Here is a 25,271-nt window from a genome sequence, read left to right as displayed (position 1 = left end):
ACCCAGCATGCCCTTCCGCTGTTACCAAACTCAGTGTTTCACAACCAGTGTGCCTCCAGCTGTTGCAAAACTACAACTCCCAGCATGCACTGATAGACCGTACATGCTGGGAGTTGTAGTTTTGCAACAGCTGGCTGTCCCCCCCCCCCCCCCCCAATGTGAATGTACAGGGTACACTCACATGGGCGGAGGTTTACAGTAAGTATCCGGCTTCAAGTTTGAGCTGCGGCAAATTTTCTGCCGCAGCTGAAACTGCCAGCGCGAAACTACTGTGAACCCCCGACCGTGCGACTGTACCCTAAAAACACTACACTACACTAACAAAAAATAGAATAAAAAGTAAAAAACACTACATATACACATACCCCTACACAGCCCACTCCCCTCCCCAATAAAAATGAAAAACGTCTGGTACGCCACTGTTTCCAAAACGGAGCCTCCAGCTGTTGCAAAACAACTACTCCCAGTATTGCCAGATAGCCACTGACTGTCTGGGCATGCTGAGAGTTTCACAACAGCTGGAGGCACCCTGTTTGGGAATCACTGGCGTAGAATACCCCTTTGTCCACCCCTATGCAAGTCCCTAATTTAGGCCTCAAATGCGCATGGCGCTCTCGCTTTGGAGCCCTGTCGTATTTCAAGACAACAGTTTAGGGTCACATATGGGGTATCGCCGTAGTCGGGAGAAATTGTGTTACAAATTTTGGGGTGTATTTTCTGCTATTACCCTTTTTAAAAATTTTAAATTTTTGGGAAAACAAGCATTTTAGGTTAAAAAAAAAAATTTTTACATATGCAAAAGTCGTGAAACACCTGTGGGGTATAAAGGTTCACATTACCCCTTGTTACGTTCCCCGAGGGGTCTAGTTTCCAAAATGGTATGTCTTGTGTTTTTTTTTTTTTTTTTGCTTTTCTGGCACCATAGAGGCTTCCTAAATGCGGCATGCCCCCAGAGCAAAATTTGCTTTCAAAAAGCCAAATGTGACTCCTTCTCTTCTGAGACCTGTAGTGCGCCAGCAGAGCACTTTTCACCCCCATATGGGGTGTTTTCTGAATCGGGAGAAATTGGGCTTCAAATTTTGGGGGTATTTTCTGCTATTACCCTTTTTAAAAATGTAAAAATTTTGGGAAACCAAGCATTTTAGGTAAAAAAATTGTTATTTTTTTTTTACATATGCAAAAGTCGTGAAACACCTGTAAGGTATTAAGGTTCACTTTACCCCTTGTTACGTTCCCCGAGGGGTCTAGTTTCCAAAATGGTATGCCATGTGTTTTTTTTTTTTTTTTTTATGATGTCCTGGAACCATAGGGGCTTCCTAAAGGTGACATGCCCCCCCAAAAACCATTTGTCGCTCCTTCCGTTCTGAGCCCTCTACTGCGCCCGCTGAACAATTAACATAGACATATGAGGTATGTGCTTACTCGAGAGAAATTGGGTTTCAGATACAAGTAAAAATTTTCTCCTTTTTACCCCTTGCAAAAATTAAAAAATTGGGTCTACAAGAACATGCGAGTGTAAAAAATGAAGATTTTGAATTTTCTCCTTCACTTTGCTGCTATTCCTGTGAAACACCTTAAGGGTTAATACACTTACTGAATGTCATTTTGAATACTTTGGGGGGTGTAGTTTTCATAATGGGGTCATTTATGGGGTATTTCTAATATGAAGACCCTTCAAATCCACTTCAAAACTGAACTGGTCCCTGAAAAATTTGTGAGTTTGAAAATTTTGTGAAAAATTTCAAAATTGCTGCTGAACTTTGAAGCCCTCTGGTGTCTTCCAAAAGTAAAAACTCATAAATTTTATGATGCAAACTTAAAGTAGACATATTGTATATGTGAACCAAAAACTTTATTTGGAATATCCATTTTCCTTACAAGCAGAGAGTTTCAAAGTTAGAAAAATGCAAAATTTTCATTTTTTTTCATCAAATTTGGGGATTTTTCACCAAGAAAGGATGCAAGTTACCATAAAATGTTACCACTAAGTTAAAATAGAATATGTCACGAAAAAACTATCTCGGAATCAGAATGATAACTAAAAGCATTCCAGAGTTATTAATGTTTAAAGTGACAGTGGTCAGATTTGCATAAAACGCTCTGGTCCTTTAAGGTGTAAAATGGCCTGGTCCTTAAGGGGTTAAAATGTTGTCCTGAACTGTCACTTAAAGCTGTAGGTCTCTAGCTGTAGATTTTATCAACAAACATCGACAAATTATATGCCCCAGTGATTGCTTATTGGTATCCTTTGATGTGGTAAATCTTTACACACCTATTGAGCATTCTAAGGGATTACAAGCTGTCGAAAATGGTCTTCTCAACACAGATCTGGGTGATCCAGCCCGTTCCTTTGTTCTGGACCTATTGGGAGTCATCCTCAGCCGGAATTATTTCCTGCTTGGGGATGACTTCTATGTCCAGAACAGAGGAACGGGGTCAAATGTGGCCCCAACATACGCAAATGTGTATATGACAGACGTTGAGGAACGTTTCATTTACACCTCCCAATGGTTCAAATATATCGAAACATGGTTTCGATATATTGATGATACATTTGTTCTATGGAAAGGTACCCACACCCAATTGACTCGCTTCTTTGAAGAACTAAATGGAATTTACCCAGAACTACAATTCACGATGGTGGTCTCGGACCACAGCCCACAATTTCTAGATACATTGATGGAATTGGATAATTCTATCTTGACAGTAGATTTGTTTGTCAAGGAGACTGACAGAAACAGCATATTAACCTACGACAGTTTCCACCCACGACTTACTGTAATATCCTTACCCTGGAGTCAGCTACTCAGGGTGAAACTTATTGTCTCTGACCCTGTAAAATCTGAAACCAGGGTGGATGAGATGTGTAAGAAATTTCAAAACAGGGGTTACCCACAACGTCTTCTTGATAGTCATAAAAATAAATTTGCCTCTGTAGACAGGGATGAACTTTTACAGCAACAGCCCAGAACACAATCAGACAGAATCCCCTTTGTTTCTACCTTTTAATAGGAACAGCACTCATATATAGCAAACATCATACATAGAAACTGGACACTAGTAAGTAGAACATTTAACATCAAGGAGCCTCCGGTGATGGCATACAGGAGAGGAAGGACACTTAAGGATAGTTTAACAGCATCCGATGTAGGTAGCTTGAAACAGAAGGCGGGTCAAACTTTGCTAAGTAAACTAAAAAATGGCAATTTTCCTTGTGGGTCATGTAGTCACTGTAATAACATGGTGAGAGGGGATGCCTTTCATCATCCTTATATAGAACAACATTTTAAAATCAAAAACCATTATACGTGCGGCTCAAGTTTTGTGGAATACCTAATACAATGTCCATGTGGACTTTACTACATTGGAGAAACAACCAACGAATGTTGAATATGTCTAAATGGACACAAATCGTCCATTCGTACTGGGAGGAGGGATTTGCCCATTCCCAAACATTATCTGGAAATGGGGCACAACATTAGATTTCGTATAATTGATCATGTGCCCTCATTACGTCGAGGAGTAGATAGGGAGAAACTGTTGCGGCAGAAAGAGTTAAAATGGATATATACGTTGGGGACTATGCACCCGAAAGGTTTAAATGTCGATTTTAGATTGAAACCTTTCATGTAGAGATGATATTCAGTTTTCCATTCATTTTCTATCTCTTCACTATTCTTTCTTGAGCTTTCCCATTCCCCCTCTCTACCCCCATATTCTCTTCAACACTGTTCCTCTTTCTTTTTCTCTCTCCCCCCCCTTCCCTCCCCCCTTTTTTTCCCTTTTATACACAATTCTATTTAAATTTTTTCATTTTCATTCTGACTTATCTTTTCTTTATAGTTTCAGCTCCTCCCTCTTCTTCCCCCCTCCCTTTTTTTGGTGTGTTTTGCTTTCTTCCTTTTTCTTTCCCCCCCCTCCTTTTTTTTTCTTTTCCTCCCCCCCTCCCCCTTTTTCTTTTTTCTTTTTCCCCCTTTATTATTTTTTTTTCTTCTTTTTTCTTTTCTCTTTTCCATTTATTTTTCTTTATCCTGTTCTAGAGTCATCTGCACGATTCGTTGATATTTCATGTTTTTAAAAAAGATGATTTGTATCTAACACTCATTTTACCATTTTTTATTGTTAATATTTTAGATATGTTGGGGTCACATCACTTATCTTTGTAAAAGGACCTTCACCGCAGCCAGGATTGCAGAAACCAATTCCTGCAGCCATCCTGCTTTACAATACTACCATCATGGTTTAAACATCTGTTTTGATATATAATATATAAGAATAAAACATTTTCTGCACATTGTTCTGATTATAATGATTTTCGCCCATAGATATACTATTGAATAGCTGAAGGTACGGACCCGAGACTCACTGCGCATGCGTGGGTCGGCAGGATTGACCGCGATACATCAAATGGGATGACGCGGTCGCCGGCGCAGCAGCAGTGGGCAGACAGTGACAAGTACGGGTAAGGGCAGCCTCTCATCTGATTGGCTCACAATGCGTCGAGCAATCAGATGCGGATATGACGTAGTTATGGGTCGGAAAGTTTTCTGACACATGCGCAGACGTTCTGTTTACAAACATATATATACAAACTGAACAAGAATTTGCAACAGGAGATCTCAGATCTCTCTGAACAGATTGGTGAGAGTGGAAAATTTATCAATGAGTTAGAGAAGACCAAGAAACAGTTGCTAGACAGTGAGAAGATGATCTCCGCAAAGCTCAAGAGTGAGCAGCTGAGATATATAAAGCTGGAAGATGACATGAAGATCTTAAAAGAGCCTGGAAGCGCAGAACGAAACGCGCAGAAGGTCCCACGTAGCTGCCTTAGTTTTGCTGGGAGCGCAACTCTACGAGCAGGTGGCTGTGCTGGCGGACAATGAACAGTTGAGGAAACAATTGCTGTCTTTGGAAGATATTGTTAGCGACTTGACAGAGACCGGGAAGTTCTAAAAGAGAGCAGAGACCAAGCTATGGTGGAATTGGCTCAAGAAAGGCTTCTGGGGCAGAAGTTACGGGATACAGGGATGCTTTCTCTGAAGCCCGGTAAAAAGTCCTCTAATGCTAAGATTGAGGTGAAGCCCTGTAAGAAGTCCCCTGAAGCTAGGACTGAGCTGAAACCTGGTGGGAAATCCTCTGAAGTTAGGACTAAGGAAAAGTCAGGCGGGAAATCCTCTGCCTCAGCATTACCTTCAGAATTTTTGGTCTGCTCAGGTTCAGAGAAATCTTCTGAAGCAGAAGCTAAACCAGAGTCAACCTCAAAAGCTGTGAGTAAAGAAAATGGCACAACTGAAGCTACAGGAGAAGAGTAAGCCTGAAGAAGCTGCAGAGAAGAGTCAAACGGTAGTAGAAGCTGATTCTACACAAGAATCTGAAGGAGCCAAAGACTCTGAAGCCAAACCTGAGGAAGCTGGTGCCCCTGAAGAGAAAGCTGGAAGGAATGAGGTGAAACCATGTGAGCAATCCACTGAAGTCAAAACTGTGGTGAAACCAGGTGGGAAGTCCTCTAAAGTTGAAACTGAGATGGACCCGTGTGGGAGGTCCTCTAAAGCTACAGAGAACAAGACAGTGGTTGGTGAAGCCACTGAGGCCGAAAGATTCTCTGAAGCAGAGGCAGAGGTCCGTCAAGCCAGAAGAAGACAAAGGTTAGAAGCATCGGTCCTCTCGGTCCTTAATTTCAAGAACCCTGCCCACACCAGGGTGAAGAACCTGGTACTGGAGAGGTGTGGCCGAGAGACTTGCAATTGGTGGCTGGTAAAAGTCCAGAAGAAAAAAGTCAAGGACTTCAGAGACTGTGGGACAAAACGTGTCCAAGAGAAAGGAAAGGCAGTTGGACTCTGCCCTTTGAATACAAGTGCTCCTTCCCGGTGGTCTGAGCAGGGGGGGGGGGGATGTGGCAGTGTGGCAAGGAAAGGGTGAAGTTGTGAGTGGTCCAAGAAGTGGTGTGAACTGTGAGTAGCAGGTTGCAGGTGTCACATGTTTGACTGGCTGAGGGTAGCTCACCAGATAGTAGTCAGGGCATGCTGATATGTGTAGTCAGTGACTAAACGGTCTAGGATTTTATTTTGTTCCTGTGTTATGTTTGTTTTCCCCCTGCAACCTGTCTAAATCAAGCTGGCAAGGTGCCAGACTTGCATGAATAACCGTTGTCTGGCGAGTTATTGCGAGGAAACGTGTCCCATGGCAAGTAACCAGGACGATCCCAGAGCTAATCCCCAAGACGATTCGTCACAATACATATGGGGACCAAGCCTGGAACGAGGCTTTAACTATTGGATTTCGAAGTGGCGGTATAGGGAGGTTCCAGTAGGTAAAGTAAAGAAGATCAGTCAATTTGTATGGGGAGATCGATAGTTCCTCAACTTCCACCCAAGGCAAGTCCGTTTTGTTGCACTACCAATGCCGTAACATGGACACCAGGGTTGCCACATAGTAGTTTTTTTTATGTCCGGTACCCCCAAACCACCAACGGGTCGTGTTCTAGTCATCAATGCCGAAGACAATTGTGGGCATTTCTTTGCCCAAATAAAAGTAGATGTGAGTTTTTGTGCATATTGAAAAAAGGAGCTAGGTAAGTAGATAGGGAGGGTGCGGATTAAATATAGGAAGCGCGGAAGTAGGAACATTTTAAATGTTGCCAACCTTCCAATCTATGAGATTTCGGCCTAAGCTAGTTTGTCTGCTTCCTGGGATATTGTCGTAAGGAGAGGTAAGTAATTATTAGCAAAAAGGGTTGTATGCGGGTATGAAAGATGAATGCCTAAGTATTGCATGGAAGTGGCACACCATTCAAAAGGGTACTGATGTTTTAACCCCTTAAGGACTCAGCCCATTTTGGCCTTAAGGACTCAGACAATTTAATTTTTACGTTTTCATTTTTTCCTCCTCGCCTTCTAAAAATAAAAACTCTTTTATATTTTCATCCACAGACTAGTATGAGGGCTTGTTTTTTGCGCGACCAGTTGTCCTTTGTAATGACATAACTCATTATATCATAAAATGTATGGCGCAACCAAAAAATACTTTTTGTGGGGAAATGAAAACGAAAAACGCAATTTTGCTAATTTTGGAAGGTTTCGTTTTCACGCCGTACAATTTATGGTAAAAATGACGTGTGTTCTTTATTCTGAGGGTCAATACGATTAAAATGATACCCATTATTACATACTTTTCTATTATTGTTGCGCTTAAAAAAAATCACAAACTTTTTAACCAAATTAGTACGTTTATAATCCCTTTTATTTTGATGACCTCTAACTTTTTTATTTTTCCGTATAAGCGGCGGTATGGGGGCTCATTTTTTGTGCCATGATCTGTACTTTTTTTTTTTGATACCACATTTGCATATAAAAAACTTTAAATAAATTTTTTATCTTTTTTTTTAATAAAAAGTATTAAAAAAGTAGGAATTTTGGACTTTTTTTTTTTCCCGTTCACGACGTTCACCGTACGGGATCATTAACATTTTATTTTAATAGTTCGAACATTTACGCACGCGGCGATACCAAATATGTCTATAAAAAAAAATTTTAACGCTTTTTGGGGGTAAAATAGGAAAAAACTGACGTTTTACTTTTTTATTGGGGGAGGGGATTTTTCACTTTTTTTTAACTTTTACATTTACTTTTACATTTTTTAACATTTTTTTTTTTTTTACACTTGAATAGTCCCCATAGGTGACTATTCATAGCAATACCATGATTGCTAATACTGATCTGTTCTATGTATAGGACATAGAACAGATCAGTGTTATTGGCTATCTTCTGCTCTGGTCTGCTCGATCACAGACCAGAGCAGGAGACGCCGGGAGCCGGACGGAGGAAGGAGAGGGGACCTCCGTGCGGCGTTCTGAATGATCGGATCCCCGCAGCAGCGCAGCGGGCGATCCGATCATTCATTCAAATCGCGCACTGCCGCAGATGCCGGGATCTGTATTGATCCCGGCACCTGAGGGGTTAATGGCCGGCGGGTCCATTGCCGGTGGGTCCCTGGCTGCGATCAGCAGCCGGGATCAGCCGCGCATGACACGGGCATCGCTCCGATGCCCGCAGTTATGCACAGGACGTAAATGTACGTCCTGGTGCGTTAAGTACCACCGCACCAGGACGTACATTTACGTCCTGCGTCCTTAAGGGGTTAAGGAGATTAACAGTAGAGGAGGTAAATTGATAGTTAGTGCTTGTGTTTTACTATGGTGCACCCTCTCCCCTAAATCTTGCACTGAGTGGTGTAATGGATGCACTATAAGACAGGCTTACCTCAGGTTCATGTGCGGGGGAGAGGGAGAGGAGATTCCGAGGAGACAGAATAAAGGCTGCTTGCTCTGACTGCAGGTCGGCGCGTCCTCCCGGGGACGAGCTTTCAATGCGCTGTGAGGACCAAGCTGTCTGTGAGCCGGCCGGAGAAGGGTAGTTTCGTGCTGTTTCCTCCCAGAGCTGTGCGGCTGGATCAGAGGAAGACCTGCGGGGTTCGCGATGAGGTGGTGCGCTCCAGTGCAGGGAGCGCCTGCTTGAGGCGGCACGAGTCAGCGCTGGTTTCTCAAGAGCCATCTTGAATGTAGGCCGCTCTCTGGGTGAAGCTAAATTTTGCTAGTGCCCCATGGTGTTTCACCCTCTTTTTTTTGTGGCAGGCATTGTCCGGATGAGTTAGGTCCCCGTGTGGTTAGGGAGAGAGCGGGTAGTCGCAAGAATTTAGTAGCTTACACAGGCTGAGGCACGGAGCTCTCTCAACACACGTCCATGTGTCTCGGCAAGTGCATCTTGACAGATTGCCACTTGAGAGAATGTTTTAGAAGGTGCAGCTTCACTTTGTTTCTCAATAGCTTTCACAATGAGTAAGATTTGTTTTGGTTCAAGTTCCACTTTTTTAGGCCTAGTATCCAAAAGTCTCTTCTTTGTAGTATCAGTCAGGCCACTAACAATGTGTGGATGAAGGCTGATTTATGGAATTTGTTTTCCAGGTCATAGCCTTGATCCTGGAATCCTAAGCAGTCTGGAGAAGAATTTTTCAGCAGTCTCCATAGGGTCTTGAGAAGCATATTGATAGAGCTGGCCCAGGCATGTAATTGTCAGCAGAATTCAGTTCCAGAAGAGTATGTCTCTTGGTCCACAATCCCAGTACTATCAAGACTGGTGGAGATGATAGGCTAGAAAGCATCTCCAGCCCTATTAGAGACCAGAAGATGTAAATCCTTCCATACCGATGAGTAGGTTTGTTGGATTTGCTTGACTCTTCTATAGGAAGGCATTGGCATTTTCTCTGGGTCAGGGAGTTGGCTGATAAGATAATTTATTTCCACCAATGCTGTTCCTGGTGCATTTGTTTCCCCACTAGGTGTGGATGTAATTGGCATAGTTTCTGGTGATCTAGGTCTTGTTTCTTGAGGTCTTGAGAAGCCAGGCAATAGATCATTGGAGTTATTAAGCTTTATAGCCAACACTGTTGAGTGAATTTAGGTAGGCTAGGTATTAAGTCATCTGAGTCATCTTGTGGTATTGGTTGTTTACCCAAGAGGTTAGGTTGATTATATAAGTTAACAGCATTCACCAGAGCTTGGACAGTTTTGTACATGTTAGAGATAAGCCTGATTTCTTGCAATGTGGGTATTGGTTGGTGATGTTTAATAGAGGACACTATTACACTGGCACAGATATCAGGAGCAAATCCGAAGAAACCAGAACTAATGGGTAGAATAGCCAAAGTGCAAATTTTTCTTTCTGCAGCAAAATCAAGAATGCGGTGTATTGTAGACTGGAACTCCTTTATACAAGCATCATGTTGGTCAGATGACTATCTGGGACCAACAGTATGTATAATTATGTTACAAGGCAGTGTACCGGAATCTGTAACGGCCAATTGGGAGGTTACAATGGGCCCTTGTTGTTTTACCAGCAGGTTAGAGTCCTGTTTGATACTACGCCCCCTGCATTCACTAGGTCAGCAGCAAGTCCATCATAATGGTATTATTTGTAATACTAGCACAAGGGGTATGTTACTCTGAGTATGGCCAACCTGCTGCTAATTTTTGTAGTGATGAGTCTCTGTACCTCATGCAAAAGAGTGATATATCTTATAGAAAATAAAACAAAAAAGCGCTGGATGGGACTTAAAGATGTATACAGTATAGTAATAATAGGAATGTAGCTGAGAAGAATAATGAGGTGGATGCCTGGAAAAAGGGAAAAGTGCATACGTGTCTTAGTATCTCTCTGAAAAAATATATGTATATGAAATTACCATATGATGCGGAAAAAGATGATTAAAACATATACATATAATGACCAAAAAGTGCAGACCTGACATATAAGGTGCATGATATGCTGCTGTATAGTAGGCGTTGGGAATTGTTGCCTGACCCTACAAAAATAAAGACCAGCAGGTTGTAATGAATGTGCTTCTAATGTACAAAAAATCATAAGGTAATGATAGTATTCACAGGGTTCCGCTGTATTTTACGGCAGAGCTCTGTGTTTATGGCACGTATTTCCTTAGCCAGATTCAATGATGTATGCAGCAATGTGCAGTTAACTACTGTCCATATACGAGATGCAACGCATCGGTGTACTTGCCCGAATCTGTCCGTGTCCTGTCTTTTAGTAGCTGTATCGTGGTAGGTAAATCCTGTAGTCTCCGATGTTCACCTTAATGAGAGGCACAGGGAGAAGTAGGGAGATTGCGGCAGTGCGCCCCGGCCGGTGGCGTCTCCAGTTGTTTTACCAGTTGTTTTCCTGCTACAGTGACGTCATTATGGAGCGTGTTAAGGACCAAAAAGCAATCCAACACGTTTCTGAGACAGCGGTCTCCTCCGTCGGTCTCCTTTCTGGGTTTCCAATGAACCAAGGCCCACATTTTCTTCAAGGGCCGCTTGGAAATTTTCAGGCACCCTATTTACTATAATAGTTCGGGACATTCGAGAGGTATTGGGAAGCTCTTGAAATCGCACCACAGCTGGTGTGATTGTATAGAACCGTACATGTGACTCATTTTGGGCTGGAGGACTTTCTACATTGGACAGAGGTGTCTGAGTCCTCGGTGGGACCCAGCGATTATTAGCAGAATCAAATACAGGGCTCTCAGGTGGGGACTGGGCTCAGTAAAAAGTGGGAACAGGCCCTTGGGAGGAAGGTATAACGAGAGAGTGTGTGGACTGATGTGGATATAGGCCGGTTACTTGGTCAGCATGTCCATAGTAACATCCATCTTGGGTCATAACTGGAAGGAGGTGAAGTGCCCCTGCATTAGGATGGCTGCTAGAGGAAGTTTCGGTTGGCGGCCTTTTGGCATCAGGCAAGGCCTGTTTGGCCTTGCCTGACAATGTTGGTATAAATCCCCTTCTCAGCACTGACTCCCAAGGAGCTCTGCCGTTTATTAGAAAATCACATTGTTTTTTTTTTTTTACAATTGACAAAAAGGGGAGGGTAAAACTATTGCATCAAATCATCGTTTTATATGCTGATTGGTCATTTGAGCATGGAGTAGCATAGGTCACTCATGTTGCATCTTCTCTATCTTGACATTTTTTCCATCCTTCCACAAATCCCAATGTTTTGACTTCAACTGCTAACTTCTTGTATCTTGGCTTAATCCAAGGATCTCATCTTAATTATAGGCAAGCTGAAATGTTTTTAATTAAGGAAAACAAAGTTCTTCTGCAATATTTTAGCAAGAGTATATAGCATTTAGCAAATATAGCATTTAGCTTATAATGCCCCCTGCCCTTTGCCCCTCACATATAATGCCCCGTCAAGTTCCCCTTCACTTATAATGCCCCCTGTCCTGTGCTCCTCACATATAATGCCCCCTGCTCTGTGCCCCTCACTTATAATGCCCCCTGCTCTGTGCCACTGACATAAAATGCCCCCTGTAATGTGCCCTCAGGTATAATGCCCCCTGTAATGTGCCCCGCAGGTATAATGCCCCCTGTAATGTGCCCCCCAGGTATAATGCCCCTTGTAATGTGCCCCTCATGTATAATGCCCCCTGTAATGTGCCCCCCAGGTATAATGCCCCTTGTAATGTGCCCCTCATATATAATGCCCCCTGTAATGTGCCCCTCAGATAAAATGCCCCCATAGTGCCCCAAACATAGTACAAAAAAACAATTACACTCACCTGATCCATGTTCCCATGAGCAGGTCTCTCCCTTGCTTCTGGCTTGCAGCACGTGAGCCGTGGGGACGGGATTTCTGGTAGGCGTGATAATGTCACATCATTGTGCTGGCCTGCCGGGGATCGCGTCCCTGTGGCTCACGCGCTGCAGCATCTGCAGCGTGAGTGAATGGTGGAGCGGGTTTCTTTCCGATTGGTGTCACCAGGTGCAGACCCGCACCCCCGGCCCCCCTTGCTATGCCACTGCCATCGGGACCCGTTATGGCCTATTGTGCCCTGTCCTGATAACGCCAGTTAAAGGCTGAAAAAAATACAAAAGAGCCGTTTAGAGGCATGGCGCAGCGGCAGTGTGAAAGTGGGCTTATGTCCGCCAATTTTATCAAAACAACGCACAAACTTTGCACAAATTTTGCACAAATGAAAAATCACCTCGGAACTTGCTGTAGGATGTCAATTTTCTAAGGCAAGGCAGAATTGAATTTGTGTTTGTTTTGAACTTTGGTCTTGATTTACCCATTTTGATGACTGACCAGAGGGACAACCTGAACTCTCCAGTAACCGAGAAAAAAATCTAAACCGCTATCCAACGCTTACATAATGATAAGTTCCAGGTAAGGCCATGTTTCCTCAACTTACCCCAGTGCTCAGGGATATTTTCAATGCATTCATGACCACCGGTCATGTTTCTAGGAAGGCCTTGAAGGACTTCTAGGCGCTCACTAAACTGGGCAAGGACCTCAGTGACCCCCAACTCTTACTGCCCTATCTCGCTGATTAATCAGGATATTAGGCTACTCTCCAAAATTCTATCGGACTGTCTATCCTACTATATGCTGAGTCTGGTGGGAAACATCAAGCAGGCTTTATTAGGAACAACTGGGCCACCACGAACATATGAACGGCAGTTCTGGACTGGTTGCAACATCAGCCCCAGCCAGGAGGTCAGTCAGCCCTTTTGGCTTCAGATGCTGATACCACGGTTTTCAGTCTGGTCACAAAACCGGATACTGGGCAAAAATGAGCCGACCAGAGTCACTTAATCTGGTCAGCTTATTCAAATGAATGAAACGGAAGGCAGGGTACAGCTGGGGTAAGGGGGTGCCTGTTTTTCAAATCCACTAGCCGAATCCGGTGCCCATATTAACAAATCGTTCAATCAGAGCAGCAATCCGCTGCTACAAGCAGACACATTGCAATGTGCAAGTCACTGCGTGCATGCGCAGTATACTCGCACACATTGCAGCTGCTATCGGCTTAGCTAAAGGGGCAGGGGGAGCTGCCGCAATGTGTGCGAGTACACCACAACTCACACATCGCAGCAATGTGTCTGCTCCAAGTGGCAAATTGCTGCTCCGAGCAGTCACATCTGGAGGTACACTTTAGGGGTCCATTGTCAGGGGATCCGCAGCTCGTGTGAATGAGCCCCTAGAACTGAACTTGGACTGCAGCCGCTGTATCAGTCACGTTGGCAAGTACTATCTCGCAGAGGCGGTTCTAGACATTTTGAGGCCTTAGGCGAAAATAAATCTGAGGCCCACCAAGCGCATAAAAAGAAGAAAAAAGTAAGCAGGCAATATTAAAATTAACTGTAAAAATTCCATATTTTAAGGCAAACTTTAATATATATCATAACCTTTCTATTCACTGCTTATTAACGGCTGCATACTACAGAGGAAATATTTTTTTTTTTTTTCTTTTCTGTCACGACCACAATGCTCCTGCTGACACCTTTGTCCATTTTAGGAAATGTCCAGAGCAGCATATGTTTGCTATGGGGAATTTCTCCTGCTTTGGATAGTTCCTGACATAGACAGAGGTGTCAGCAGAGGGCACTGTGGTCGTGACGAGAAATCCAAAAAGAAAAGAATTTCCTTCCGCTAATAAGTACTGGAAGGATTAAGATTTTTTAATAGAAGTAATTTACAAATCTGTTTAATTTTCTAGCATCAGTTGATTTAAAAAAAAAAAAGTTTTTCTCAGGAGTACCTGCCTTTTACTGCTCACCACATCATGGCACAGTCAGATGTATAACTCATCTCTGACTGCCATCATAATGTGAGCGGTGAAAGGCAGGTAAAAAAATATCAACTGATCCATTTATAAGCCACACACTACCTTTTTTGCCCCCTGCTTGGGTGAGGCTGAGGCCTCTTAGATTTATTACAGAAATAGTACATCAGCACAGAGTATTTCTGGAGGGAACTGTAGTGAGTCAGAATGTCTCCTTCACTACAATTCCTGCCAGAAATACTCTGTGCAGCTGGGAAGCCTACTCCATCTTCTACAAGCCTTTCACCGCCCCCTACATGATGGCACAGTCAGAGATATAAGTTATATTTCACATATAACTTATAAGTCAGACTGTGCCATAATGTAGGGAGCCGTGAAAGGCAGGTAGAAGATACATACAACTATACAATGCATAAGCCACCCACCTGGCCAGGCTACCCTGTTTTGGGTCCATGCAGCTGTCGACTGAGAAGGCGATCAAGGGCACTTCTTCGGGAGGGCCCTGTACACCGAGTACAAGCGGGGCCCTGTACACCGAGGACAAGCGGGGCCCTGTACACCGAGGACAAGCAGGGTTCTGTATCTGAGGACAAGCAGGGCCTGTACGAGAGAGAGAGAAAGAGAGAGAGCAGGGCGGCGAGCGCACTGATCGGTGGTACAGTGAACTCCGACATGGCGCTGCACCGAGGACAGGCAGGGCCCTGTACACTAACGACAAGCAGGGCCTGTAAAAGAGAGAGCAGGGCGGCGGGCGCACTGATCGGTGGCACAGTGAACTCTGACATGGCGCTGCTGCGCTTAGACGTGAGGTCACGTTACCCCCACGGTGACGTGAACTCCGACATGGTGCTGCTGCGCTTAGACGTGAGGTCACATCACCCCCATGTTGACGTGACTTCACGTCTAAGCTCAGCAGCGCCACGCCGGAGTTCAAATTGCCTCTCCCAGGCAGCCACTGTGGTTCTCTTACAGGGCTGCCGTGGCTGTTTGGGATATGCAAGCCAGCAGCACGGTTCTCCGGGCCTGGGTGTCGCGGACAATTAAAAAAAAAAATTTATTTAATGGGACAGGCGGCGGACAGCGGGCTCTTTTTCCGGCCAGGAAATTTTGACCGGGAAAGGCTGCTGACATATTTTTAATTACAGCAGCCAGCAGCTCTCTAATTACACGAGGGTTCTAAAACTCAAATTATCTTGTGGCCACTAGAGATAGCAGCTGGGTGAGGCTGGGCCGCATGCGCCCCTTACATATAATGCCCCCATCATGCGCCCCTTACAAATAATGCGCCCCTCATCGTCCACAAGCAACCCCCCATTCCCCATACCCCCGTGTTGTAATAGCATGAGCTGACGGATGATGGGAGTGCTACTTCTGGGGGTTCCCCACATTAGGTAGTAGCAAGTTCCCCACATTAGATAGTTAGTAGCAGGTTCCCCACATTAGGTAGTAGCTGGTTCCCCACATTAGGTAAAAACAGTTTCCCCACATTAGGTAGGTAGTAGCAGGTTCCCCACATTAGGTACTAGCAGGTTCCCCACATTAGGTAGAAGCAGGTTCCCCACATTAGGTACTAGCAGGTTCCCCACATTAGGTAGAAGCAGGTTCCCCACATTAGGTAAAAGCAGTCTCCCCACATTAGGTAGGTAGTAGTAATTTCCCCACATTAGGTAGCATTGTCATCTCCCCCCAACTTTCTCTCTCACACAGACACACTTACCTGCGCTTCTCTCCGGCGGCGGCCTGACGAGAGACGTCACATGCGCGCCGTCCCTCATCATACTCGGCCGGCCAAATGGAGACGGGAGGAGGAGGGCGGGGTAAGTGAAGCCTTCCGGCATTTAGGGCTGCTTGCCCGAAGCAGGGCTAAATGCCTGAAGAAGTTACCTGCACGGCGCACAGAACTGCATGTCCCAGGCATCAGGCAATACAAATTACACATACCCTGGTGTGGGCCATAAACTTTCGTTCCGTGGGCCGGGAGTTTGAGACCCCTGAATTACACGATTTATGCGGCCGCGAGTCCCCTTTTAGCACGCGGCCTTAGGTGGCCGCCTAAATCGCCTAATTAGAGAGCCGCCTCTGCAGTCTTGTGGCTGGCCAATAGCTTCACATTATTGTTGAGCCAAAAATTGTGGACAGTGCACAGGGATTTTCACATTATTTGTGTAGTTATCAAAAAAGTTTATTTGGGGATTTTAGTATGGTAAAATTAAGATACCTTTTTTGGCCGACCTCTTGGTTGTCTATTAGCTTATGCGATATGTGTACACACCCACACAGCTGGCCTGATATAGTAGCATAGTATTATATACTATATCTTTTTTTGTAATATTGGCATCCAAGGTGCGGGTGAAGGCATGTCTGTGGAGATAGTAAGGCGGGCAGAGGAGGTGAGCGGCGTTGGAGGAGGCGTGTCGGGTAAGAAAGCTGTGCGATAATTGGCCAATCGTGCTGCGGGTTTATTACTCTGGCAGAGAATGCGTACGGCAGCGAACCGGTGTGAGGTGGTTTTTTGCGCCCCCGTAGATCCATGCGTCCGCTCCTCCCCCAGCTCTCCGAACATTTCCGAAGCTAGAGCTGGGGCAAGGGGAGGAAGGAGGTACACGCCCCCTCCCTGAGCTCGGCTGGATGCAGATCTCCACGGCACGCCCCCTCCCTCATCTCCCCGAGCATAGGACGTAAATCTCCACGGCAGGTCCCCTCCCACATCTCCTCTCCCTGAGGACATAGATCAGTGCTCCCAAATGAGCTTTATGTGTAAAGGGTCTTTAGCCCATACAGTATGTCCCCCTTTAGCCCGTACAGTATGTCCCCCTTTAGCCCGTGCAGTATGTCCCCCTTTAGCCCGTGCAGTATGTCCCCTTTAGCCCGTACAGTATGTCCCCCTTTAGCCCATACAGTATGTCCCCCTTTAGCCCGTACAGTATGTCCCCTTTAGCCCGTACAGTATGTCCCCTTTAGCCCGTACAGTATGTCCCCCTTTAGCCCGTACAGTATGTCCCCCTTTAGCCGTACAGTATGTCCCCCTTTACACATAGAGCTCATTGGGAGCACTGCTCTTTGTCCTCAGCTCGGGGAGATGAAGGAGGGGACCTGCTGTGAAGATCTATGTCCTCAGGGAGGGGGCGTGGCCGTAGAGATCTGCGTCCAGCCGAGCTCAGAGAGGGGAGATGAGGGAGGGGGCGTGAACCTCCTCCCTTCCCTTGCTCTGCCCTCCCCCAGTTCTAGCTTCGGAAATGTTCGGAGAGCTGGGGGAGGAGCCGACGCATGGATCTACGGGGGTGCAAAAAACCACCTCACACCGGCGTCGCCTTGCTCTTTGCATGTCACGTGACTTAACGTCACCACCCTACCGGCGGGAATTCCGTTCTAGATGTGGATTTGTCACCTCCGGACACGGTATGGCGACGGCTCTGGCCGGTATAGGCAGCTAAGGCGTAGTGGGAAAAGTAATCACGAGGTAGCCATGAAGATAAATGATATGTCTGTGGGGCTCTGAGATCGCGCGCAAAGCCCGAACATTGTCAGTTTTGTTAGTTATCATCAAGGGACGCCTGCTGCTCCGTAGTAAGTAAATGCTATGTCACCATGTTAGGAAATAGTCACAGGGCATAGAAGGCGTGCAGCACCATTCAGTGAGAGTGTTCGTGACATTCCCGAGAGTCTGCTGCCCCTGGTATTGGCTGATAACTGTCCAACTATCGGTCATTGAGTGGCCTCAGCCTCTGTCCGTTCATTGGAACCATGACCCTCTCCTTTTCAGATCTAGTCTATTAACTTATTATGAGGTTTTAGGGTTTAATGAGCCCAATCCTTGTTTTCTTCTGGATCTTTCTTCAGGGTTCAGTGAGGACCCAATTTGTAAAGTACTGCAGATTATTGACAGCTGCATAAATAACAGGTAAGGCTGGGTTCACAAGTGTTTTTCATTAACCCCTTAAGGCTAAATTTCTGCTTGTTTTTTTGTGCAGCGTTTTTTGGGATTAAAAAATGCTTGAAAAAAAAAGCCTGAAAAACGCCATTGCAATTTTCTGCATCTGGCGTTTTTTCATTTCAGTGGAAATTGCCTTTTTAGGACCTTTTGGCGTTTTTTTTTTTTTTTTTTGGTACCCAAAATTTGTTGGGTACCAAAAAATAAAAGATGCAGCAGTGATGGGCAAAATAATTTATTAAATGAAATGTATATATTTTATAACAAAATTTTTATTTTTTAATAAAGTCTTTTGTTTTTTCTCTATTTTTTGGGTAGTACTATTACTTCCAGTATGGAGCAGACTGTTCCATGATCATGGTGGTAGTAGTAGTACCTGTTATAATAGACATAATACCCCGGGTATCAGTCTGACACCCGATGCGATCGTCCTTTATATAGCAGAGATGTGGAACGGCTCTATACAGCACTCACATCTCTGCACTATACTCCGGCCAGTTATGTGAATAGAACAGCACTCATTTATATTTCCCACCCAGAGCTGTGATTGGCCGGATGGTTGCAATATCAATGAATGGCCGGCAGGGATGCGAGCGCTGTATACAGTCGCTCCATCTCTGCTATAGACAGGATGATCGCAACGGGTGTCAGTAGTGACATCCACTGTGATGTGTCCTTAACTGCAGGTACTACTACTCCCAACATGGAGCACACTCTTCTCCATGCTGGGAGCTGTAGTATCTGTGACACTCGCTGCAATCTGTCTATTAATGTAGGTACTACAGCTCCCAGCATTGAGCGGAGTGTGCTCCATGTTGGGAGTAGTACCTGCAGTTAAGGAAAGATCACAGCAGGTATCACTCCTGACACCCGCTGTGATCCTCCTGTATAATGTATAGATGCGGGCGGCCGTTATTCTATGGTCCCCTGCACTTATACCTATTCATATTTCCTACAGAGAGTTGTGATTGGCTGGAACCATCTGGCCAATCACAGATCTCTGCGGGAAATATGAATATGTGTGTATATATACATATATATATTTATATTATGTATATAATATATAATATGTATATGTGTCAGTGCAGGGGACCATAGAAGAGCTGCCGCATCTATACATTATTCAGGAGAATCGCAACGGGCGATCTGTCAATTAGTACAGGTACTACTACTCCCATCATGGAACAGAGTGTTCCATGCTGGGAGTAGTAGTACTACCTTAAAAAAAATGTAAAAAAGAAAATAAAGTGAAAAACACACACACACTACATTTTTATTATTGTCGGCTACATTTTTAGGTCCCCGCCTGCACACATAAATTGATCCCTGTTTAAAAATTACCGTATTTATCGGTGTATAACACGCACCTTTAAAACTTAAATTTAAGGCAAAAAGCCTGCCTGCGTGTTATACGCCGATAAATCTTCTGGTCAATGATTTAAAGCGTCTGCAGCAGCGGCTGCTTGTTAAGTATTAGCAGCACGGCCGCGGCCACTTTGAATCAGTGACCAGCGGCATCTCCTCCCCGCTCTGGAAAACTGTCACTTGTTTTCTCCCGCACTATCCACAGGTACTGGTGGATAGTGTGGGAGACGCTGATAAAAATGAGCCCTACCTTGTCCGGATCTGCGCCGCCGTTCTCCCGCAATTGTAGTTTTATTATCTGTTCAAATCTTCCTGTAACTGGCACGGGCGGGGCTTCGGCGCTTAACTGGCACTGACGTCAGCATCACTTATGAATATTCATCCCCCCCTCCCTCCAGTTAGGAGCGGCGAAGAGAGGGAGAACCGGAGGGGGATGAATATTCATAAGCGGCGCTGATGTCAGTGCCAGTTTAAGGGGTAGTCCGGTGCTTACACATCTTATCCCCTATCCAAAGGTCGACCGCACGGCCGGCGGCGTGTGACGTCACACTCCGCCCCTCAATGCAAGCTTACGGGAGGGGGCGTGATAGCTATCACGCCCCCTCCCGTAGGCTTGCATTGAGGGGCGGAGCGTGACGTCACACGGGGCGAAGGCGTGACGTCACACGCCGCCGGCCCTGCGGTCGCCGGTAATCAGACCCGGAGCGAACACGCTCCGGGGACTGATTACAAACGGGGTGCCCCGTGCATGATTCCGGGCGTCCCCAGCTGCGGAACTCCCGCGATCAGGCATCTTGTCCCCTATCCTTTGGATAGGGGATAAGATGTGTAAGCACCGGAGTACCCCTTTAAGCGCCGAATCCCCGCCCATGCCAGTTACAGGAAGATTTCAACACATAATAAAACTACAATTGCGGGAGAACAGCGGCGCAGATCCGAACAAGGTAGGGCTAATTTTTATCAGCCTCTCCCGCACCATCCACCAGTACCTGTGGATTGTGCAGGAGAAAACAAGTGACAGTTTTACTTATAATTTTTCTTACCTCCTCCCCTTCCCCTCATCATTCCCCCTTTTCCCTGCTTTTTATAGTTTTTTTTAATTTACTTTACCTGGCTGCGCTTTGGCAGGCCAGGTCAGGCTCGGGGGGTTTTGCGGGCTGCGGTCAGTGAAGCAGATAAATTACGTCCTCTCCCGACTTCTCTGCGCAGCATCAGTGACGTCACTTTTCATTTCCTTTAGTCGCCACACTCCGAACTCTGACTAGCGGCGATTACAGGAAATGAAAAGAGACATCACTGATGCTGCGCAGAGAAGTCTGGAGAGGACGTCATTCATCTGCTTCACTGACCGAAGCCAACAAGACCCCCCCCGCCTGGCCTGGCCTGACCTGCCGAAGCGCAGCCAGGTAAAGTAAATGAAAAAAACTATGAAAAGCAGGGAAAAGGGGGAATGATGAGGGAGGGGAAGAATAGCATAGGACAGTTGTAGTTTTGCAACATCTGGAGGTCCGCAGGTTGAAGACCACTGGCATAGGAGGAACATGATGGGGGACTATGAGACAGGGGGAAATTATGATGGGGGGATGATGAGACAGGATGGGGGGGGGGGACATGATGAGACAGGGGAAATGATGGGGGGCATGATGAGACAGGGTGGGGGATGATGAGAGGGGGAAATGATGGTGGGGGGAGGCACTAAATGCTTAATGTCTGTATGGCTAGTGGTGGTCTATGATGGGGAAATGATGAGACATGGGGGGGGGGGATGATGAGAGGGGTAAATGTGGCACAGGGACTGATAAAAGGGAAGGAATGATGTGGCACTGGAGGGGAACGGACCAAACTGAGGTGCAGAAGAAAACTAAGTTGGGGGGATGATGTGGCATTTAGTCCAAGTCATTTATTTTACATTTTATTTTTTTTTACTTAAATTTCCTTGTTAAAATGGGGGTGTGTGTTATACTCAATCCACCATAGAAAGCACTCGTACAGCATATTATGTTCCAAGACTTTTACACTACCAATGTTTCTTCATATAAGAATACTTTTCATACAGTAATAGTGTACTTGAACATATTGCAAAATCACCCAGTGCATACTCGCCGATAAGTGATCACAGCTTTACAACGGACTTCTTCGCCTCCAGCCGGAGCTCAATGCGAACATGTCCAACAGTACTGTGAAACCTGCTTCCTCTGAGACCAGCGTAGAACGCTCACCAGCCATTGCTAAAATACACCCAGATCCTTGTTTCTATTTGGGTGCGTGTTATACGCCGATAAATACGGTAATAAAAATTTAGTAATAAAAAAGATAAATTTCGTTAGCTACAATTTTTTCCTTCACTACTGTCTTTTTTTTCAATGGTACCCTACAAAATTTTATTAAAAAAAGGTATCTCCATCACTTTTTTTGGATCGCTTAAGTCCCAAAAAAAAAGCCAGCAAAAACGCCAAAGTTAAAACCCACAACGTTTTTCTTGGTGTTTTTTCACTCCCATAGACTTCTATGGAAGAAAAACGCCACGATTTTGAAAAAAAAACGCCAGTGGCTCAACAATCTGCGATTACCAAGGATTTCAAAAACGCGAGAAAAGAGTGAAAAAACGCCAAAAGGATTAAAAAAAATGCCAAAGTGAAAAACGCCAAGTGGAATAAGAATTCTGCGATTTCTCATTGATTTTCAGCTAACAGCTGGCCGCAGCGTTTTTTGGCCGAAAGAATTGGCATTTTTCTTGGCGTTTTCACAAAAAATGGCAAGTAGAAACTTAGCCTAAGGATCGGACCATTTTTCATTTTTGTACTTTCGTCTTTTCCTCATCACCTTCTAAAAATCATAACCCTTTAAACTTTCCACCTACAGACCTATTTGAGTGCTTGTTTCACCAGTTTTACTCTGTAATACCATCAATCATTTCACCACAAAATCTACTGCGAATCCTGAAAAAAAAATTTGTGGGGCAAAATTGAAAAAAAGAAACAAAAAAAACAAAACACTTTGTAGTTTTTGGGGGTTTCCAATTCTGTGCAGTGCACTTTTTGGTAAAAATTACACCTTATCTTCGGTAGGTCCATACGATTACAAGGATGCCTAATTTATATAGGTTTTATTTTACTACTTAAAAAACTGAACTATATGCACTAATATTAGTATGTTTAAAATTGTCATATTCTGACCCCTAAAACTTTTTTTTATTTTTCCGTATACAGGGCTATATGAGGGCTCATTTTTCGCAAAGTAATCTGAAGTTTTTATCGATACCATTTTTGTTTTGATGGGACTATTTGATCGCTTTTTATAAATTTTTTTTAGGGTATACAAAGTTACCAAAAATATGCAATTCTGGACTTTGGAATTTTTTTTACATGTACGCTATTGATCGTACAGTTTAATGTTATATTTTTATAGTTCGGACAGTTACGCAAGTGGCCGTGCCACATGTTTGTTTTTTGTTTATGTATATATAATTTTTTTTTTTAATTTTTATGGGAAAAGGGGTGGTTCAAATCTTTATGATGGAAGGGGTTAATTCACATTGATTTTTTTTATATTTTTTTACAGTTTTATAGTTCCCATACACTGTTCAATGCTATGCCATGATGTTTGCATAAATACACTCTAAAAAAAGAAAGAGGCAGAGCTTCCCATGGGATGGTATTTAGAGATGAGCGAATTTACAGTAAATTCGATTCGTCACGAACTTCTCGGCTTGGCAGTTGATGACTTATCCTGCATAAATTAGTTCAGCTTTCAGGTGCTCCCGTGGGCTGGAAAAGGTGGATACAGTCCTAGGAGACTCTTTCCTAGGAATGTATCCACCATTTCCAGCCCACCGGAGCACCTGAAAGCTGAAATAATTTATGCAGGATAAGCCATCAACTGCCGAGCCGAGAAGTTTGTGACGAATCGAATTTACTGTAAATTCGTTCATCTCTAATGGTATTGCTGTATTCTAGGTGTGTTCGTATAGGAACAAAATAGCAAAACTGCTTACCTTGGTTAGTTGTGTATAAGCCACAACTACTGTATGCGCATGTATCCAGAGGAGAGGTGCCACTTTCCCGGGGTAGGTGTGGAGATTCCAAGCCAATTGCAATAGAAGAATATACAGAAAAAAAACGGAATGATAGCGCAGTCCACTCATACATCAGTTTCAAATAATATTCTTCTTCATTGAAGCCAAATCACAACGCGTTTCAAGGCTTGTACATGCCTCTTCCTCAGGTAAAAACAGGCTTACATACATGCAAGGTAAAAGTGTCTGTTTAAATTTTTCGGTGCCAAAGATCGCAAAGACCCGCCCCCTGGGGATGGTATTGTGGTCCTGATGTAAGCCCAATGTTCAACAACTAAACATAGATTTAAATAGTATAAAATAATATCCAGTAAATGTGACATGCTGATAAAACAGTTTAGAACAGGTTTTCATGGTAAAATAAGGGCTCAGAGTATGTCTGTGATGCGCTCCTATCTTTCTGTCCGGTCCTGATTGGTGTGTATGTTCCGGCGATGTGGAATACTGACGGGGGGTGCTCCTGCGCATGCGCCAACTGTGAAAGATACTAATGATGACGATCCCTGTGTTACGGGGATCCTATCTGTGGCTGAGAAGAAATGGGCGCTATTGCGCAGGTGCCAGCTGCACGAGATACTAGTGATGACTGTTTCCATGCTACGGGGATGATGTGAGTCTTTTTAGATGCCGCGACTTGCGCTGCTGTGCGGATCTGTACGTGGGAAGTTGGGGTAAACTTGCCCAATCTGTTTTAATGAATGAAGGAGATAATTACTGTGGTGAGTGAGGTAGGGACGGTGGGTATAGTACATCCAACAAAGGATAGGGGGGGGGAGGAGATGTGCTGGATAAATAAAGCTTCATATGATGGGTACAGTAATAGACAGTGGTAATGCACAGATAAGATGTGGAGGGGTAGATGTGATGGATATGGCAATGTAGTGTCCTGTATAAGTAGGTGAAAAAAAATCAACTAGAATGAATAGTTCAAGAGTACACATTTTCTCCATGAATCTCTGTATGGAGCTGTGCCTCAAGGGAGGGGGAAATGTGGACAAACGGTAAGCCCACCTGGGAAGACAAAAACTTCTTCCTATTTAGTGTATGTATCACACATTTTGGAGTGATGATATTTACATACAATGGGACTTCATCTGACTGGATTTGTAGGAGATTTTTATATACAGTGTATATATCACACATGTGGAATGGTGGACAGTAGTGCATCAGCGGACTAGATCCATACATTCATTTTGTTCTGCGGGTGACAGTGTTCAGTTTGTAAATCCAGTATGACTCCCTGTGTTGTACACTGCTCAAAAAAGTTAAGGGAACACTTAAACAACACAATGTAACTCCAAGTCAATCACACTTCTGTGAAATTACACTGTCCACTCAGGAAGTAACATTGATTGACAATCAATTTCACATGCTGTTGTGCAAATGGAACAGACAACAGGTGGAAATTATAGGCAATTAGCAAGACACCCCCAATAAAGGGGTGGTTCTGTAGGTGGTGACCACAGACCACTTCTCAGTTCCTATGCTTCCTGGCTGATGTTTTGGTCACTTTTGAATTCTGGAGGTTGGTGCTTTCACTCTAGTGGTAGCATGAGACGGAGTGTACAACCCACACAAATGGCTCAGGTAGTGCAGCTCATCCAGGATGGCACATCAATGCGAGCTGTGGCAAGAAGGTTTGCTGTGTCTGTCAGTGTAGTGTCCAGAGCATGGAGGCGCTACCAGGAGCAGGGATGTGGAAATTGTATTGCATGCAGTTCCGGGCGCTGGGCAGGTGAATTCTTCAGGCATTTAGCCCAGCTTCGGGCAAGCAGGGCTAAA

The 25,271-nt window shown here is 44.6% G+C and overlaps 1 protein-coding gene across 20 annotated transcripts in view; it reads left to right on the top strand.

Annotated features, from left to right (window-relative positions):
* FANCE (FA complementation group E) overlaps positions 1–25,271 on the top strand; it is a 169,533-nt gene that overhangs the window by 24,288 nt on the left and 119,974 nt on the right. For 4 of the 20 annotated variants that reach the window (XR_008888839.1, XR_008888840.1, XR_008888841.1 and 1 more), the window contains exon 1: positions 17,288–17,517. The exons of 2 other annotated variants lie outside the window; for them this stretch is intronic. Coding sequence is in view for 3 of the 18 variants with exons in the window: in XM_056557587.1 (XP_056413562.1) it covers positions 17,355–17,517 (163 nt within the window). In the remaining 15 variants the exon portion in view is untranslated. 14 more of the 20 variants (XM_056557597.1, XM_056557592.1, XM_056557595.1 and 11 more) reach the window with 8 other exon arrangements.

Source organism: Hyla sarda, chromosome 2, assembly GCF_029499605.1.
Source record: "Hyla sarda isolate aHylSar1 chromosome 2, aHylSar1.hap1, whole genome shotgun sequence".
NCBI classification, from domain to species: domain Eukaryota; kingdom Metazoa; phylum Chordata; class Amphibia; order Anura; family Hylidae; genus Hyla; species Hyla sarda.
Note: the sequence above shows the minus strand (reverse complement) of the source record. Positions and strands in the feature narration are given on the sequence as shown.